Source organism: Coregonus clupeaformis, chromosome 7, assembly GCF_020615455.1.
Source record: "Coregonus clupeaformis isolate EN_2021a chromosome 7, ASM2061545v1, whole genome shotgun sequence".
Taxonomy (NCBI): Eukaryota; Metazoa; Chordata; class Actinopteri; order Salmoniformes; family Salmonidae; genus Coregonus; species Coregonus clupeaformis.
In genome coordinates, this window is record NC_059198.1 from 33,712,431 (window position 1) to 33,730,942 (window position 18,512).

The 18,512-nt window shown below is 44.7% G+C and overlaps 1 protein-coding gene across 1 annotated transcript; it reads left to right on the top strand.

Moving 5' to 3' along the window:
- The first annotated feature begins 1,806 nt into the window (after positions 1-1,806).
- LOC121569780 (CDP-diacylglycerol--inositol 3-phosphatidyltransferase) lies at positions 1,807-17,981 on the top strand. Its single transcript, XM_041880961.2, has 6 exons — positions 1,807-2,012; positions 2,833-2,967; positions 12,116-12,269; positions 13,017-13,098; positions 15,475-15,556; positions 15,860-17,981. Exons 1-6 carry the CDS (start codon positions 1,970-1,972, stop codon positions 16,003-16,005), a joined length of 642 nt encoding a protein of 213 aa, XP_041736895.1. The 5' UTR covers positions 1,807-1,969; the 3' UTR covers positions 16,006-17,981.
- The last annotated feature ends 531 nt before the right edge of the window (positions 17,982-18,512 follow it).

Consider the following 18,512-nt stretch of genomic DNA (forward strand, 5'->3'; position numbering starts at 1 on the left):
TTTAAACCTGTTTTTGCTTTGTAATTATGGGGTATTGTGTGTAGTCCATAACAATGCTTAAACCACATCAGGAGACCACTTTTGAGCTCTGGGAAAAATCTAAGACATTTTGTGCAGGCACTATTGTTTGCTAAATAAATGGCCACTGGATTGACGCAAATAATCATGATATTAGTACTTTGTAGCTAGTTAACATTTAATAGAGAAAGTTTTTTCTTTCCATCTACCAGAAGAATGTTATCATTAGCATCGCTATATTTTTTCTGTTCCAAGGCTGTTCCTTAATTGTTTGAAACCTGGACGTTTTACTTCTTATTATGAGGCATGTCTTACCTTGCTTCAAAGTAGCCTATAGCCAAATCCAACCTTAGAAACATGGAGGCAATTATTTTTATAAAGACTTATTAATATGCGTTTCCTGTTCTATTGGTTGTCTTTCAACGTTATTTCATTGTCTAGCAGCCAAAGGCATTATCCTAATCATATTAGCAACCCATGATATTTGTTGAATCTTTAAATCCCCCCTCTTTCTAACGGATATTTCCATCTCTGGCCATGAAACCGCTTGTATGTGCGGTGCGCATTTTAGAACTATGTTTTTCCCGCAAATTGCATTTTGGAACATTCACGCGTAGGCGTAGGCCTACTGCTGCGCCTAAAATGTGAAGAAATTATCATTTATATACATTTGAAAAGAAACATTCCGATCTGTTCCATCAGCCCTATTAATTGATACGGCATATACCTCCACTACACTACTTTGATTAACATTTACATTACACATTTTAGTCATTTAGCAGACGCTCTTATCCAGAGCGACTTACAGTTAGTGAATACATATTTTTTTTTATACTGCCCCCCCGTGGGAATCGAACCCACAACCCTGGCGTTGCAAACGCCATGCTCTATCAACTGAGCTACATCCCTACCGGCCATTCCCTCCCCTACCCTGGACGACGCTGGGCCACTTGTGCGCCGCCCATGAGTCTCCCGGTCGCGGCCGGCTGCGACAGAGCCTGGATTCGAACCAGGATCTCTAGTAGCACAGTTAGCACTGCGATGCAGTGCCTTAGACCACTGCGCCACTCAGGAGACATTAAGTGAGTATAGGCAATGCCCACTGAAAAATAAGTGGGTATACGGTGTATACCCTCCACTACACCACTGGGAGTGTGTTTTGGTGACAATAAAACCCCTTTGCCCAGACATCCTTTGGCTCTGTTCTTGCCGGACATCCCTGTGGTCCTTCACATGTCCCTGAGTCAGTACATAGTGTTTAATAGAGGTCATCCAGATCCTTTCCGTTTTTACAACTAGTACAGTAATTGATTTCAGGCACAAGTGTACAGGCCACTGACAGACCAAATCGTATTATAGGCCAGGGGTATAGGGCCACACATTGTAGAGATTTACAAGAATCCTTTAAAGCCCTGAAATAGCCAAGAGTGTTAATTTGCTTACCTATTTTGACTGAGAACATGGTCATTGCCAGCTGTTATTTGCAGTGCAAATTGAGTTTGCAGTCATTTACCGTATGTACATGGATAATTCATACAGTAACAGCAAGTAGGACACTCATGCATGCATACGATGTGCCCTCATAAACCAAAAATAGCTTGATTTCTTGTCCCCTGTCCTTGATGATGAAGACCGAATTAATGTCCCAAATGGTACCTTATTCCCTATTTAGTGCACTACTTTTGACCCAAGGCCCATAGCGCTCTGGTCAAATGTAGTGCACTATATAGGGGAATATGGTGCCATTTGGGATGATATACAATTAAAGGGGAGGTGCCTAGTTGTGCGTTTCACCGGAAGTCTGACGTCGCACAGTATTCTGTCAGAAAAAAATAATCTACATTCGAACAAATCAGAAGGGTAGCTAAAGCTACACGAGTGGAATAAGACAAATATTGTCGTTTGTCGAAAATACGTTAACCTCTATCGAAAACCCCTGAAGACCACTGTAATGGCCGAGGAAAACATATTCCTTTTCGTTCCGAATTTGATCGGTGAGTTTCTGTTCACATGGATGGTTCCAATTAAATGAAAACTGTCTAAAATGTACTAGATTACTTTAGCAAATTAGCAGCTAGCTAGCTACAGTAGGTGTAATCAGCCTAGTCAATCGTAGTATAATTTTGTCTGTCTGTTTTGATAATAGCCAGTATTGCCATCATGAATTGAATTGGCTATTATATTCACGATACAAGTAGCTATATAGAGATGACTAGTAGTGTAGTGAGGGAGCCAGTGCCAGCCACCTGTATCATCATAAGGATTGTATTGGGTGCCAGACCAGGGTAGGTTAAATACTATTTGAATTCATTTCAAATACTTTATCTGGGCTTGATTGAGCTTGACTGGCAAAATGGAACCAAAAGTTGGAAAAGTAAACATCTCGCCCCTCTGGCACGCAAGGAAAACAAGCGCTAAAACGCGATTTAAAATATATAATTTAAACCCAAATCGGATGGGGGCCTCTACATATCAGTCCTGTCAGGTCTAGGCTTCTTATGACTCATATTACTATCTTAGGATGGGAATGTTTTCTGTAGAGCTTCCAGAAATTCTTTAAGATTATGTAGCTTTCTAGAATGCCTGGAGACCTTTTCTCAGAGAGGGCGAAGGCATCTCTTGAAAGGTATCTTGTCTAGCTATGGCTCAGTGTGTTGTCACATTGGGCTTGCGAAATCAAGCCATCTGAAAAGTATGTTTTTATCACCACCACCTCTCTTCACCCATCCCTTGGCCCTCCTCTCCTTTCCCCTCCTCTCTCCCATCTCCCCCTCTTCTCTCCTCTCTCTCATCTGATCCTATCCTCTCTGTTAGGCTATGCCCGCATCGTGCTGGCTCTGCTTGCCTTCTACCTGATGCCATGCTGTCCAGTACCAGCTGTGTTCTTCTACCTGCTCAGTGCCCTCCTGGATGCCTTTGATGGGCACGCCGCCCGCGCCCTCAACCAAGGTACCACTATTACTACAATTCATATGTCGTTTTTACCCTGTGATAGATTCAACCCATGATAGATTTATTCAGAATCTCTGGTCTCAGAGTCGGAGGTATTGAGCGTTGTGCTAATATCAAAAATACTTATAAGTGAAATGATGAAATGATAAGGACGGGCTGCGCTCCATGTTATCCATAATATTTTTTTACATAAAAAATTATAATTACAGAAATTAGAAATGTGGAAATTGGTCATCACAGGGAAGATGGATCGTGTGTGTTCGTGCGTGTCGAGCCTGTCTGTGTGCACAAGCAGCTAATCCCTACCTAGGTCCATATCAAAAAGTCACCATGACATGAGACAGGAGAACACTTTTTTCCAACAAACTTAGTATTAGGTGGGTACAATGAAAGTTCCATGTTGGATTGTAAAAGCGTCCATATTGTTCTGGATGTCTGTGAAGTACGTCTTAGCCCCGTTGATGTCGTTGTTTGTTGTGAAAATTGGCGACCAAAATCCTTTACTTGACAGTACTTCAGATCACGGCTATGAAAATCAACAGAATTACTACTCCACTTATTCTGCTCTATGTATTGAACCCAGCAGTAAGTACCAATCATAGTCGACTCAACATCCAAATGGAGTTTAGATTCCAGGTAGACCTTGTACTCCATCAGCTTCTGTGGATCCTTACATTTACATTTACATTTACGTCATTTAGCAGACGCTCTTATCCAGAGCAACTTACAAATTGGTGCATTCACCCTATAGCCAGTGGGATAACCACTTTACAATACATTTTTTTTTTGGGGGGTAGAAGGATTACTTTAACCTATCCCAGGTATTCCTTAAAGAGGTGGGGTTTCAAATGTCTCCGGAAGGTGGTGAGTGACTCCGCAGTCCTGGCGTCGTGAGGGAGCTTGTTCCACCATTGGGGTGCCAGAGCAGCGAACAGTTTTGACTGGGCTGAGCGGGAACTATGCTTCCGCAGAGGAAGGGAGCCAGCAGGCCAGAGGTGGATGAACGCAATGCCCTCGTTTGGGTGTAGGGACTGATCAGAGCCTGAAGGTACGGAGGTGCCGTTCCCCTCACTGCTCCATAGGCAAGCACCATGGTCTTGTAACGGATGCGAGCTTCAACTGGAAGCCAGTGGAGTGTGCGGAGGAGGGGGTGACGTGAGAGAACTTGGGAAGGTTGAACACCAGACGGGCTGCGGCATTCTGGATGAGTTGTAGGGGTTTAATGGCACAGGCAGGGAGCCCAGCCAACAGCGAGTTGCAGTAATCCAGACGGGAGATGACAAGTGCCTGGATTAGGACCTGTGCCGCTTCCTGTGTAAGGCAGGGTCGTACTCTCCGAATGTTGTAGAGCATGAACCTGCAGGATCAGGTCACCGCCTTGATGTTAGCGGGAGAACGACAGGGTGTTGTCCAGGGTCACGCCAAGGCTCTTCGCACTCTGGGAGGAGGACACAACGGAGTTGTCAACTGTGATGGCGAGATCATGGAACGGGCAGTCCTTCCCCGGGAGGAAGAGCAGCTCCGTCTTGCCAGGGTTCAGCTTGAGGTGGTGATCCGTCATCCATACTGATATGTCTGCCAGACATGCAGAGATGCGATTCGCCACCTGGTTATCAGAAGGGGGAAAGGAGAAGATTAGTTGTGTATCGTCAGCGTAGCAATGATAGGAGAGGCCATGTGAGGATATGACAGAGCCAAGTGACTTGGTGTATAGGGAGAAAAGGAGAGGGCCTAGGAACTGAGCCCTGGGGGACACCAGTGGTGAGAGCACGTGGTGCGGAGACAGCTTCTCGCCACGCCACTTGGTAGGAGCGACCGGTCAGGTAGGGACGCAATCCAGGAGTGAGCCGCGCCGGAGATGCCCAGCTCGGAGAGGGTGGAGAGGAGGATCTGATGGTTCACAGTATCAAAGGCAGCAGACAGGTCTAGAAGGACAAGAGCAGAGGAGAGAGAGTTAGCTTTAGCAGTGCGGAGAGCCTCCGTGACACAGAGAAGAGCAGTCTCAGTTGAATGACCAGTCCTGAAACCTGACTGGTTTGGATCAAGAAGGTCATTCTGAGAGAGATAGCAAGAGAGTTGGCTAAAGACGGCACGCTCAATAGTTTTGGAAAGAAAAGAAAGAAGGGATACTGGTCTGTAGTTGTTGACATCAGTGGTATCGAGTGTTGTTTTTTGAGAAGGGGTGCAACTCTCGCTCTCTTGAAGACGGAAGGGACATAGCCAGCAGTCAAGGATGAGTTGATCAGTGAGGTGAGGTAGGGGAGAAGGTCACCGGAGATGGTCTGGAGAAGAGAGGAGGGGATGGGGTCAAGCGGGCAGGTTGTTGGGCGGCCTGCAGTCACTAGTCGCAAGATTTTATCTGGAGAGAGAGGGGAGAAAGAAGTCAAAGCATAGGGTAGGGCAGTGTGAGCAGGACCAGCAGTGTCATTAGACTTAACAAACGAGGATCGGATGTCGTCAACCTTCTTTTCAAAGTGGTTGACGAAGTCAGCCACAGAGAGGGAGGAGGGGGGGGAGGATTCAGCAGTGAGGAGAATGTGGCAAAGAGCTTCCTAGGGTTAGAGGCAGATACTTGGAATTTAGAGTGGTAGAATGTGGCCTTAGCAGCAGAAACAGATGAAGAAAATGTAGAGGAGGGAGTGAAAAGATGCCAGGTCGGCAGGGAGTTTAGTTTTCTTCCATTTCCGCTCAGCTGCCCGGAGCTCTGTTCTGTGAGCTCGCAATGAGTCATCAAGCCACAGAGCTGGAGGGGAGGACCGAGCCGGCCGGGAGGATAGGGGACACAGGGGAGTCAAAGGATGCAGAAAGGGGAGGAGAGGAGGGTTGAGGAGGCAGAATCAGGAGATTGGAGGGAGAAGGATTGAGCAGAGGGAAGAGATGATAGGATGGAAGAGGAGAGAGTAGTGGGAGAGAGAGAGCAAAGGTTGCGGCGGCGCGTTACCATCTGTGTAGGGGGCAGAGTGAGTAGTGTTGGAGGAGAGCGAGAGAGAAAAGGATACAAAGTAGTGGTCGGAGACATGGAGGGGAGTTGCAGTGAGGTTAGTAGAAGAGCAACATCTAGTAAAGATGAAGTCAAGCGTATTGCCTGCCTTGTGAGTAGGGGGGGATGGTGAGAGGGTGAGGTCAAAAGAGGAGAGGAGTGGAAAGAAGGAGACAGAGAGAAATGAGTCAAATGTAGACGTAGGGAGGTTGAAATCCCCCAAAACTGTGAAGGGTGAGCCATCCTCAGGAAAGGAACTTATCAAGACGTCAAGCTCATTGATGAACTCTCCAAGGGAACCTGGAGGGCGATAGATGACAAGGATATTAAGCTTAAATGGGCTAGTGACTGTGACAGCGTGGAATTCAAATGAGGAGATAGACAGATGGGTTAGGGGAAAAATTGAGAATGACCACTTGGGAGAGATGAGGATTCCTGTGCACCACCCCTCTGACCAGATGCTCTCGGGGTATGCGAGAACACATGGTCAGACGAGGAGAGAGCAGTAGGAGTAGCAGTGTTTTCAGTGGTAATCCATGTTTCCGTCAGCGCCAGGAAGTCGAGGGACTGGAGGGTAGCATAGGCTGGGATGAAGTCAGCCTTGTTGGCAGCAGAACGGCAGTTCCAGAGGCTGCCTGAGACCTGGAACTCCAGGTGTGTGGTGCGTGCAGGGACCACCAGGTTAGAGAGGCAGCAGCCACGCGGTGTGAGGCGTTTGTGTAGCCTGTGCGGAGAGGAGAGAACAGGGATAGGCAGAGGCATAGTTGACAGGCTGTAGCAGATGGCTACAATAATGCAGAGGAGATCGAAATGAACTAAACATCTGGGAAAGGAGAGAGCAGGGCCTCCCTCACCAAAAAAATATAACTCTCCCAACTTCCACCTCAGAAACTATAATTGTTTCACTGAACCACCCGAATAAAACTCTCCCAACTTCCACTTTAGAAATTAGAATTGCTGTAAACTACAGCGGTTCAATGTTTCAAGGAATAGACTCAACTTACTTTATTCAGCTAGCTAACTATGACGCCATAGCTAACTAGCATGCTAGCATCCAATAACACACAGGTAGGTAGATGTCTACTTCGGCCCTGGCTCTGGCCGTCTTGTGGCCCGTCTCCAGTCAAGCCTGCTGGATCAGCATCTGGGAGTGGAAGGCAGCTCCGTTGACCCAGTGCATCATGGAGTGGGAGGACATCTTGTCGTCTCTTAGATATGGCATTCATTAGTGCGGTCAGGTTAAAGCTGAGCTGAGCTGACCCTCCACACGCTTGGTGTTCTCAAGGAGGAGCAGCTTGGTCTCCAGATCCATCTGCACAAGCTTCAGATACTCATCCATCCAGTTTCGCACCGCCGAGGCCTTCTCCTCGGCAAACACCGGACGCAGCATGTCCCCCGTGTCCAACGGTACCTCCTTGTTGGCTATGAGGATCACCTCTAATACCTTGAAGATGACCAGGGCTATCTGCCCCACGGCCGGCATACTGGTCAAGCCCCCCAGAGCAATGCTCAGCCTCTCCACATAGACGGAGGGCCTGGTCGGCAACATGCTCCATCATACTGGAGGAGCGGTCCTGGAGGACTGCAGTGGAGTTCAGCCCAGAGTAGTGGGTGCTGTTGATGCTCACTTCAGGTAGACCCTTGTCATATAGGGCCCTCTTGTACAGTTTGGACCACATCTTGCCCGGAGTATGACAGTCCCTGCCCCATTCCCACAGCTGTTGAACTCAAGTCTAAATCTGTGTCCGGCTTTCAGGCAATCCTGGAGAATAACAGCTAGAACGTTTCTCTCTCCTGTGTCAATTCTATTCTGTTATAAAGTAATGGCATGGTCATGAACCGGAGCTCATTAGCTGCACAAATTTCAATATTGGAGGTTGAAAGTCCTTGTCTGATGCTGATGTATCTGTTGTGTATTGGCTAAAATACTTGCTGGTTGCAACTGTAAGGTTTCATAATACTGGTAAGGAATAGGTCCAAAAGAAAAGGAAAAGCTGCACACTAGTCGTTTGATGCAATAATTTATTCATCAACGTTTCGACAGCTAAGCTGTCTTAATCAGGGTTTCATGTCAAACACTGCAGGTCACAAGCAGGTTTCCATTGGACACTTGCAGGTGTTTGTAATCACGGCTATGGCAGCAGATGATAGGCCTGTCGTTGATCAATTTCCAATTATCAACAATATATATAAAAAAAGGCATAAATGGATATCAAACGATCGTGTGAGTGTTTTAAACATGCATGAAACAGGAGTATGAAAGCGAAGGTATGTCAGAATAGACAGAGTGGAAAGGTGAAAGTCTATCTATATTTATCTTAGTGACAAGTGGGACCCTCCAGTGGTCTGCAGCCGACAGACATAAGGTTGGGCAGTATCCAGAATTGCATACAGTCATACCGTTTCTGTACCATACCGGGGTATACGGTATTTTACACACAAAACTATTTAGGCAACAGGGACCTTGATCCAGGTGTGGATTGAATGTCTCTGCTGTAACGATGAAGCTTGGTCTTGACATTTAGCCACTTAAGAAAGTAAGCAAACCAAATGCATAGCTGGATATAATTTATTTGACACATCTTAGATTTCTTATAGTTATACTTATTGTTATAAGCAGTGGCGTAGCACGCACCCCCGCAGCTCCCGTTGAAGTCGGAAGTTTACATACACTTAGGTTGGTTTCATTAAAACTCGCTTTTCAACCACTCCACAAATTTATTTTTAACAAACTATAGTTTTGGCAAGTCGGTTAGGACATCTACTTTGTGCATGACAAGTAAATTTTCCAACAATTGTTTACAGACAGATTATTTCACTTACAATTCACTGTATCATAATTCCAGTGGGTCAGAAGTTTACATATACTAACTTGACTATGCCTTTAAACAGCTTGGAAAATTCCAGGAAATGATGTAATGACTTTAGAAGCTTCTGATAGGCTAATTGACATAATTTGAGTCAATTGGAGGTGTACCTGTGGATGTATTTCAAGGCCTACCTTCAAACTCAGTACCTCTTTGCTTGACATCATGGGAAAATCAAAAGACCTCAGAAAAAAAATGGTAGACCTCCACAAGTCTGGTTCATCCTTGGGAGCAATTTCCAAACGCCTGAAGGTACCACGTTCATCTGTACAAACAAAAGTACGCAAGTATAAACACCATGGGACCACGCAGCCGTCATACCGCTCAGGAAGGAAACGCGTTCTGTCTCCTAGAGATGAACGTACTTTGGAGCGAAAAGTGCAAATCAATCCCAGAACAACAGCAAAGGACCTTGTGAAGATGCTGGAGGAAACAGATACAAAAGTATCTATATCCACAGTAAAACAAGTCCTATATCGACATAACCTGAAAAGCTGCTCAGCAAGGAAGAAGCCAATGCTCCAAAACCGCCATAGAGAAGTCAGACTACGGTTTGCAACTGCACATGGGGACAAAGATTGTACTTTTTGGAGAAATGTCCTCTGGTCTGATGAAACAAAAATATAACTATTTGGCCATAATGACCATCGTTATGTTTGGAGGAAAAAGGGGGTGCCTTGCAAGCCGAAGAACACCATCCCAACCGTGAAGCACAGGGGTGGCAGCATCATGCTGTGGGGGAGCTTTGCTGCAGGAGGGACTGGTGCATTTCACAAAATAGATGGCATCACGAGGAAGGAAAATTATGTGGATATTTTGAAGCAACATCTCAAGACATCAGTCAGGAAGTTAAAGCTTGGTTGCAAATGGGTCTTCCAAACGGACAATGACCCCAAGTTGTGGCAAAATGGCTTAAGGACAACAAAGTCTAGGTATTGGAGTGGCCATCACAAAGCCCTGAACTCAATTCTATAGGAAATTTGTGGGCAGAACTGAAAAAGTGTGTGCGAGCAAGGAGGCCTACAAACCTGACTCGGTTACACCAGCTCTGTCAGGAGGAATGGGCCAAAATTCACCCAACTTATTGTGGGAAGCTTGTGGAAGGCTACCCGAAACGTTTCACCCAAGTTAAACAATTTAAAGGCAATGCTACCAAATACTAATTGAGTGAATGTACACTTCTGACCCACTGGGAATGTGATGAAAGAAATAAAAGCTGAAATAAGTCATTCTCTCTACTATTATTCTGACATTTCACGTTCTTAAAATAAAGTGGTGATCCTAACTGACCTAAGACAGGGAATTTTTACTAGGATTAAATGTCAGGAATTGTGAAAAACTGAGTTTAAATGTATTTGGCTAAGGTGTATGTAAACTTCAACTGTATACAGTGAGGGGAAAAAAGTATTTTATCCCCTGCTGATTTTGTACGTTTGCCCACTGACAAAGACATGATCTGTCTATAATTTTAATGGTAGGTTTATTTGAACAGTGAGAGACAGAATAACAACAAAAAAATCCAGAAAAAAAACGCATGTCAAAAATGTTATAAATTGATTTGCATTTTAATGAGGGAAATAAGTATTTGACCCCTCTGCAAAACATGACTTAGTACTTGGTGGCAAAACCCTTGTTGGCAATCACAGAGGTCAGATGTTTCTTGTAGTTGTCCACCAGGTTTGCACACATCTCAGGAGGGATTTTGTCCCACTCCTCTTTGCAGATCTTCTCCAAGTCATTAAGGTTTTGAGCCTGACGTTTGGCAACTCGAACCTTCAGCTCCCTCCACAGATTTTCTATGGGATTAAGGTCTGGAGACTGGCTACGCCACTCCAGGACCTTAATGTGCTTCTTCTTGAGCCACTCCTTTGTTGCCTTGGCCGTGTGTTTTGGGTCATTGTCATGCTGGAATACCCATCCACAACCCATTTTCAATGCCCTGGCTGAGGGAAGGAGGTTCTCACCCAAGATTTGACGGTACATGGCCCCGTCCATCGTCCCTTTGATGCGGTGAAGTTGTCCTGTCCCCTTAGCAGAAAAACACCCCCAAAGCATAATGTTTCAACCTCTATGTTTGACGGTGGGGATGGTGTTCTTGGGGTCATAGGGAGCATTCCTCCTCTTCCAAACACGGCGAGTTGAGTTGATGCCAAAGAGCTCGATTTTGGTCTCATCTGACCACAACACTTTCACCCAGTTCTCCTCTGAATCATTCAGATGTTCATTGGCAAACTTCAGATGGGCCTGTATATGTGCTTTCTTGAGCAGGGGGACCTAGCGGGCGCTGCAGGATTTCAGTCCTTCACGGCGTAGTGTGTTACCAATTGTTTTATTGGTGACTATGGTCCTAGTTGCCTTGAGATCATTGACAAGATCCTCCCGTGTAGTTCTGGGCTGATTCCTCAACGTTCTCATGATCATTGCAACTCCGAGGTGAGATCTTGCATGGAGCCCCAGGCCGAGGGAGATTGACAGTTCTTTTGTGTTTCTTCCATATGTGAATAATCGCACCAACTGTTGTCACCTTCTCACCAAGCTGCTTGGCGATGGTCTTGTAGCCCATTCCAGCCTTGTGTAGGTCTACAATCTTGTCCCTGACATCCTTGGAGAGCTCTTTGGTCTTGGCCATGGTGGAGAGTTTGGAATCTAATTAATTGATTGCTTCTGTCGACAGGTGTCTTTTATACAGGTAACAAACTGAGATTAGGAGCACTCCCTTGTGCTCCTAATCTCAGCTCGTTACCTGTATAAAAGACACCTGGGAGCCAGAAATCTTTCTGATTGAGAGGGGGTCAAATACTTATTTCCCTCATTTAAAATGCAAATCAATTTATAACATTTCTGACATGCGTTTTTCTGGATTTCTTTGTTGTTATTCTGTCTCTCACTGTTCAAATAAACCTACCATTAAAATTATAGACTGATAATTTCTTTGTCAGTGGGCAAACGTAAAAAATTCCAGTATACGGTCTTAAAGGTACATCACCCAAGCCTAGACAGACATATTGAATACTGTATCGTGATGAATTTAGGAGTCTATGGATTGGGAGTAAAAGGATTGTGTTCTCGCTGTCATTGGTAAAACACACAGCAGGACATCACATTTTCCATACACTGAGTCGTACAGTTTGCAAATGTCTAAGCTATTTGGAGCTTCGCCAGCCAGTGGTTAAAGGTCCTGCACAGTGTTCTCTAATTCCTTTTCACATAATTTGCAGAAATAAATTTGGGTAATAATTTGTATAAATATATTTACTATACACAAATAACCTCTCCCTATCTCTCCCCTGTCCTGTAGGCACTAAGTTTGGTGCGATGTTGGACATGTTGACAGACCGCTGTGCCACCATGTGTCTCCTGGTCAACCTAGCTCTGCTTTACCCCTCCTACACCTTCCTCTTCCAGATCAGCATGAGCCTGGACATCTCCAGCCACTGGCTGCACCTGCACAGGTACATAACATAAGAGCCTAGGAGAACCATGAACTGTACATTACATACGATTTACACAAATTATAATGGATTCAGTGAATGTTTGTGTCCATTAAGTGTCTGTTTTTTTCGCCGATTTCTTTGAGTTCTATTGGGGCTCTTCACCCCTTTCACAGCCAAGTGTGTATAATTCGTTGATGTACATCCATCAGATTTATCTAGGTCAGTGTGGCTAACAGGCATTGGGTGCATCTCAATCCTCTCCTTCATTTGCACTGATTTGAAAGGAATGGACACGTGACAGCAGATTCCCAGTAGTAGGCACCCACAAATTGCTTTAGCGTGTGTTTTTTTTTCAATGTGGATGGAGAAAAGGCTGTTTTTAGACTACTGAGATGCACCCAGGGGCATCACATGCATGTGTAATGGTGATGACACTGGTGGTGTAATGTCCTTGTACTGAATTAAAGGTTAAACCTCTCTCCCTCTCATTCTGTCTCTCCCTCCCTCGCTCCTTCTCTCTCTCACGTTCTCTCTCTCTCTCTCTCTCTCTCTCTCTCGTTCTCTCTCTCTCGTTCTCTCTCTCTCGTTCTCTCTCTCTCGTTCTCTCTCTCTCGTTCTCTCTCTTTCTCTCTCTCTCTCTCTCTCTCGTTCTCTCTCTCTCGTTCTCGTTCTCTCGTTCTCTCGTTCTCTCTCTCTCTCGTTCTCTCTCTCTCTCTCTCGTTCTCTCTCTCTCGTTCTCGCTCTCTCGCTCTCTCTCTCTCTCAGCTCAATGATGAAGGGATCCACCAGCCACAAGGCCATTGATCTATCTGGAAACCCCATCCTTCGCCTCTACTACACTTCCCGGGTAAGAAATACAGTCACAAACACACCAACATGGTAATACACACACACACACCAACAAAAACACTCTTCCTTTTGCACTTTACATTTACATTAACATTTCAGTCATTTAGCAGATGCTCGTATCCAGAGTGACTTACAGGAGCAATTTGGGTTAAGTGTCTTGCTCGAGGACACATCAACAGATTTTTCACCTAGTCAGCTCGGGGATTGGAACCAGTTACTGGCCAAATGCTCTTAACCGCTAGCGTGCGCCCATGCACACATGCTTATTACATACTTTCTCTATCACACACACGCCAACAGGCTGATCTACAGTTGAAGTCGGATGTTTACATACACTTAGGTTGGAGTCATTAAAACTCACTTTTCAACCACTCCACAAATTTCTTGTTAACAAACTATAGTTTTGGCAAGTCGGTTAGGACATCTACTTTGTGCATGACACAAGTAATTTTTCCAACAATTGTTTACAGACAGATCATTTCACTTACAATTCACTGTATCACAATTCCAGTGGGTCAGAAGTTTACATACACTAAGTTGACTGTGCCTTTAAACAGCTTGGAAAATTCCAGAAAATGATGTCATGGCTTTAGAAGCTTCTGATAGGCTAATTGACATCATTTGAGTCAATTGGAGGTGTAGCTGTGGATGTATTTCAAGGCCTACCTTCAAACTCAGTGCCTCTTTGCTTGACATCATGGGAAAATCAAAAGAAATCAGCCAAGACCTCAGACACCTCTACGCAGACGACACCATTTTGTATACATCTGGCCCTTCATTGGACACTGTGTTAACAAACCTCCAAAAGAGCTTCAATGCCATACAAAACTCCTTCCGTAGCCTCCAACTGCTCTTAAACGCTAGTAAAACTAAATGCATGCTCTTCAATCGAACACTGCTTGCACCCGCCCGCCCGACTAGAATCACTACTCTCGGCGGGTCTGACTTAGAATATGTGGACAACTACAAATACCTAGGTGTCTGGTTAGACCGTAAACTCTCCTTCCAGACTCACATTAAGCATCGCCAATCCAAAGTTAAATCTAGGATCGGCTTCCTATTTCGCAACAAAGCCTCCTTCACTCATGCTGCCTTTGCTTGACATCATGGGAAAATCTAAAGAAATCAGCCAAGACCTCAGACACCTCTACGCAGAATTGTAGACCTCCACAAGTCTGGTTCATCCTTGGGAGCAATTTGCAAACGCCTGATGGTACGATGTTCATCTGTACAAACAATAGTACGCAAGTATAAACACCATGGGACCACGCAGCCGCCATACCGCTCAGGAAGGAGACGCGTTCTGTCTCCTAGAGATGAACATACTTTGGTGCGAAAAGTGCAAATCAATCCCAGAACAACAGCAAAGGACCTTGTGAAGATGCTGGAGGAAACAGATACAAAAGTATATATATCCACAGTAAAACGAGTCATATATTGACATAACCTGAAAAGCCGCTCAGCAAGGAACAAGCCACTGCTCCAAAATCGCCATAAAAAAGCCAGACTACGGTTTGCAACTGCACATGGGGACAAAGATCGTACTTTTTGGAGAAATGTCCGCTGGTCTGATGAAACAAAAATAGAACTGTTTGGCCATAATGACCATCGTTATGTTTGGAGGAAAAAGGGGGATGCTTGCAAGCCGAAGAACACCATCCCAACCGTGAAGCATGGGGGTGGCAGCATCATGCTGTGGGGGTGCTTTGCTGCAGGAGAGACTGGTGCACTTCACAAAATAGATGGCATCATGAGGAAGGAAAATTATGTGGATATATTGAAGCAGCATCTCAAGACATCAGTCAGGAAGTTAAAGCTTGGTCGCAAATGGGTCTTCCAAATGGACAATGACCCCAAGCATACTTCCAAAGTTGTGGCAAAATGGCTTAAGTCAAGGTATTGGAGTGGCCATCACAAAGCCCTGACCTCAATCCTATAGAAAATGTGTGGGCAGAACTGAAAAAGCGTGTGCGAGCAAGGAGGCTTACAAACCTGACTCAGTTACACCTGCTCTGTCAGGAGGAATGGGCCAAAATTCACCCAATTTATTGTGGGAAGCTTGTGGAAGGCTACCTGAAACGTTTGACCCAAGTTAAACAATTTAAAGGCAATGCTACCAAATACTAATTGAGTGTATGTTAACTTCTGACCCACTGGGAATGTGATGAATGAAATAAAAGCTGAAATAAATCATTCTCTCTACTATTATTCTGACATTTCACATTCTTAAAATAAAATGCTGATCCTAACTGACCTAAGACAGGGAATTCTTACTAGGACTAAATGTCAGGAATTGTGAAAAATTGAGTTTAAATGTATTTGGCTAAGGTGTATGTAAACTTCTGACTTCAACTGTAACTGCTGTCTTCCATAGCCGGTGCTGTTTGTCATGTGTATGGGGAACGAGCTCTTCTTCTGCCTGCTCTACGTCTCCTACTACATTGAGGAACCCAATGGTGAGTCTCTTCACTCTACTCTCCCCCCCCCCCCTTCTTTTCTTAGTTTCTCCTGCTCTCTTTTCTCCCTTTGCATATCCTTCATTCTCCTTTCTCTCCCGCTCTTCAAATCTCTCTCAATCTCCCTCTGTAATATCCCTCCCTTCTTTCCTCTGTCTAAATACGTTGGCTTATATTCACTCACAAAAGCATAGTAATCCTATGCTAAATAGCTGATCTGTACAGCGGGGCCTACGCATTAGGAAGGGGAAATGTGGAAACAATGGACTTCTTATTTTCTCTTCTCCCTCTCTCTCTCTCCAGTGTGGCTGCAGTGGCTGCTTGGTGTCTGTGCCGTGGTGTGTGTGCTGAAGTCTGCCATCAGCGTTCTGCACCTGATCACCGCCTCCAGGAACATGGCTGCCATCGACATGTCCGACCGTGAGAGGGAGAGGAGCAAGGCCGAGTGAGAGAAGGAGAGGGGGGACCTCTTAATCCCTTGGTACGTGTGTAGATCTGAGAGGATGGGTGTAACAATTTGGTAGCAAATCCACCTTGTCCTCTGATAGGCTAGGTAGGGCTGTTGTCCTACGTTTACACCGACCCAATCCTCTCAGATCTACTTGAGTGCCTAGGGGCTAGAGGTCGAGTTAGGATTAGGCAAAGAAGAGGGAGAGAGAGAGGGTGTAGGAGGCTGTAGATGGGTGCATCTCAATAGTCTAAAATGGCTTCCTTTCCTCATGTCCTTTCCTTCCATCTGCACAGATCTGAAAACAAGGGATTGGTGAGAATAGTATAGTGGATGCCTACTAGTCAATACTGCTTACCCATCCAGTTCTCTCACATCAGATGAGAGAAAGGAAAGGAGAAGAGGAGAGGAAGCCACTTTAGACTATTGAGATGCACCCAAAAGTCTCAAATAACCCACTGTCTTAGTCACAGCACTGATAGCAAAGGACTTGAAATAGTGGGGAAATCATTGGAAAAAAACGTTAGGCAGGAGAGAATGAAATTAAGCAAGGAAATGTGGATATTTGAGAGGATTGGGACAAAGCCAGAAAGCAGAGTCAGAGTTGCTGTGTTTGTTGAATAGAGTTGAAGGAGAAGGTGCGGGAACAAATATTATTGTGTAATGTAGCCCAAAACACAGATGGAGGTTAAGAGGAATCAGGGGACCTTTTTAAAAAGCACACTGATGATGGCTATTTTAGTTAGAAGATTGTAGCAACTTAAACCTTCTGTTATGAATCCTACTAAGTGGTAACGTCCAAGCCACTATTATTGCTGTTCCTATTAATATTTAAATTATTGTGGTGGTTTTTATTATCTATCGCTATCATCAGTAATGATTTTGAAATAGTTGCACTAGAGATGTAGGGTCGCCATCAGTTCACTTGTTATTTTGACGATTGAGTCTTTACAGCTTGACTTTACCTTTTTGTTTCTATTATTACTTCTTTTTTTTACTGTGGTAATAGATCGAGGTAGAAGTTGCCCCGGCCACAGATCTAGGATCAGATTACCCAACAATACTCTTAACCTTGACCATCAGGAGGATAACATATCTGACCCTGAACCAGTGCTTAGTTGCAACCAGTGGCAGGGGCGCAACTTTCACTGGGGACGGGGTATGTCCCCCCCCCACGTTCTGAAATTGCATTTTTGTCCCCCCCTAGTTTTATAATCGGTGTGCTATAGGACCATGCGGACGCCTCCAAGTGGTCGGGTAGGCTGTTTGGAGTGTTTAATAACAATATGAATGGAAAACGAAAGTTGCGCCCCTGGGTAATGGTGACTGTAGAGGTGGTGTTGGGCCTTTAGGTTGCAGTGATGATTGGATGGGGAAGACACACACACTTTCTTAGACGTGTGTGTGTGTGTGTGTGTGTGTGTGTGTGTGTGTGTGTATGCACTTGCCACACACACACATACTCACGCACTTGCTTACAGACATGCATTCATATCTATTTGGCACATTCTTGAGCTCAAGTGAAGACCACCTGAGTATTGTGTTTTTATTGTTATTATGAATATTATTCAAAGAGCTTTTCTATCATCACTATGTGACCTTGTGTATTTATATACTGTGGCTGATCTGTTTATTGTCAACTACTAGAAACTATATTTGGAGTGTTGTGATGTAGCTATCAGCCAGATGGCATCAAAGATCCCTAGTTCATTTTACTTCAACAACACGTTTGGGAGAATGTACTGTATAATTTTGATCATTTAAAAGGTGAGAGGGAGGAGTTAAAACACAAGCTGTGTAAGTCGTAAGATATATGATTATATATGAGAATTCATTGTGGGTGTCAGTGTAAGAACCGTAAGGTGTTTAGGTTTCATTTCCATGCAGTGCCTCCAGCTTGCAGACGTTGTGGAGAATTTATTTGTCAACGGTAATAGATGAAAAGGCAATAAAGACATCTTTGAACCAACCAGTTTACTCTCCTGTGCCAGGATCTTCAGTTATTTGCATGGCTTCTTGTTCTTGTACAGTGTCTTTTTTTTATATTTATTTTTTAGGCATTTCGTAAAGAGAAACTTTACGAGGGCGAGCTAAAGGGCAGTGGGCCGGCGGACTCGAACCCATGCCGACTGGCACAAATGCGTGGCCACACCTTGTACAGTATCCATTGAGTTTCTACATAGTGCTGTCAAAGTAGAGGTCCAGAGTCGTTATTGTGCAATCCAGCGGCATGGGTTAATAGGAGGGACTTATCGAGATCCTATGAAAATATTCTAATTCCTTATTTTATGCTGTAGAATGATTAGGTCCGAGTTTCCCACTTGGAAAGTATCAGAATCAACCAATAGGAATTTATACGCTAAAAACGTATGCAGAATTTTACTCTTACTTCTGATGCTGCTTTCAAGACAACTTGTGTCATTAGCAACGTCGTCATTGTCCTCCACGATGAAATCTGGGAGAGGACTGTATATCTGTCTCCGTGCGTACAGTCGTGGTCAAAAGTTT

Coding starts and splice junctions, on each gene's coding strand:
- LOC121569780 (XM_041880961.2), top strand. CDS start 1,970: ATGGCCGAGGAAAACATATTCCTTTTCGTTCCGAATTTGATCG. Junction 12,270..13,016: donor CACTGGCTGCACCTGCACAG/GTACATAACATA, acceptor TCTCTCTCTCAG/CTCAATGATGAAGGGATCCA. Junction 13,099..15,474: donor GCCTCTACTACACTTCCCGG/GTAAGAAATACA, acceptor TGTCTTCCATAG/CCGGTGCTGTTTGTCATGTG.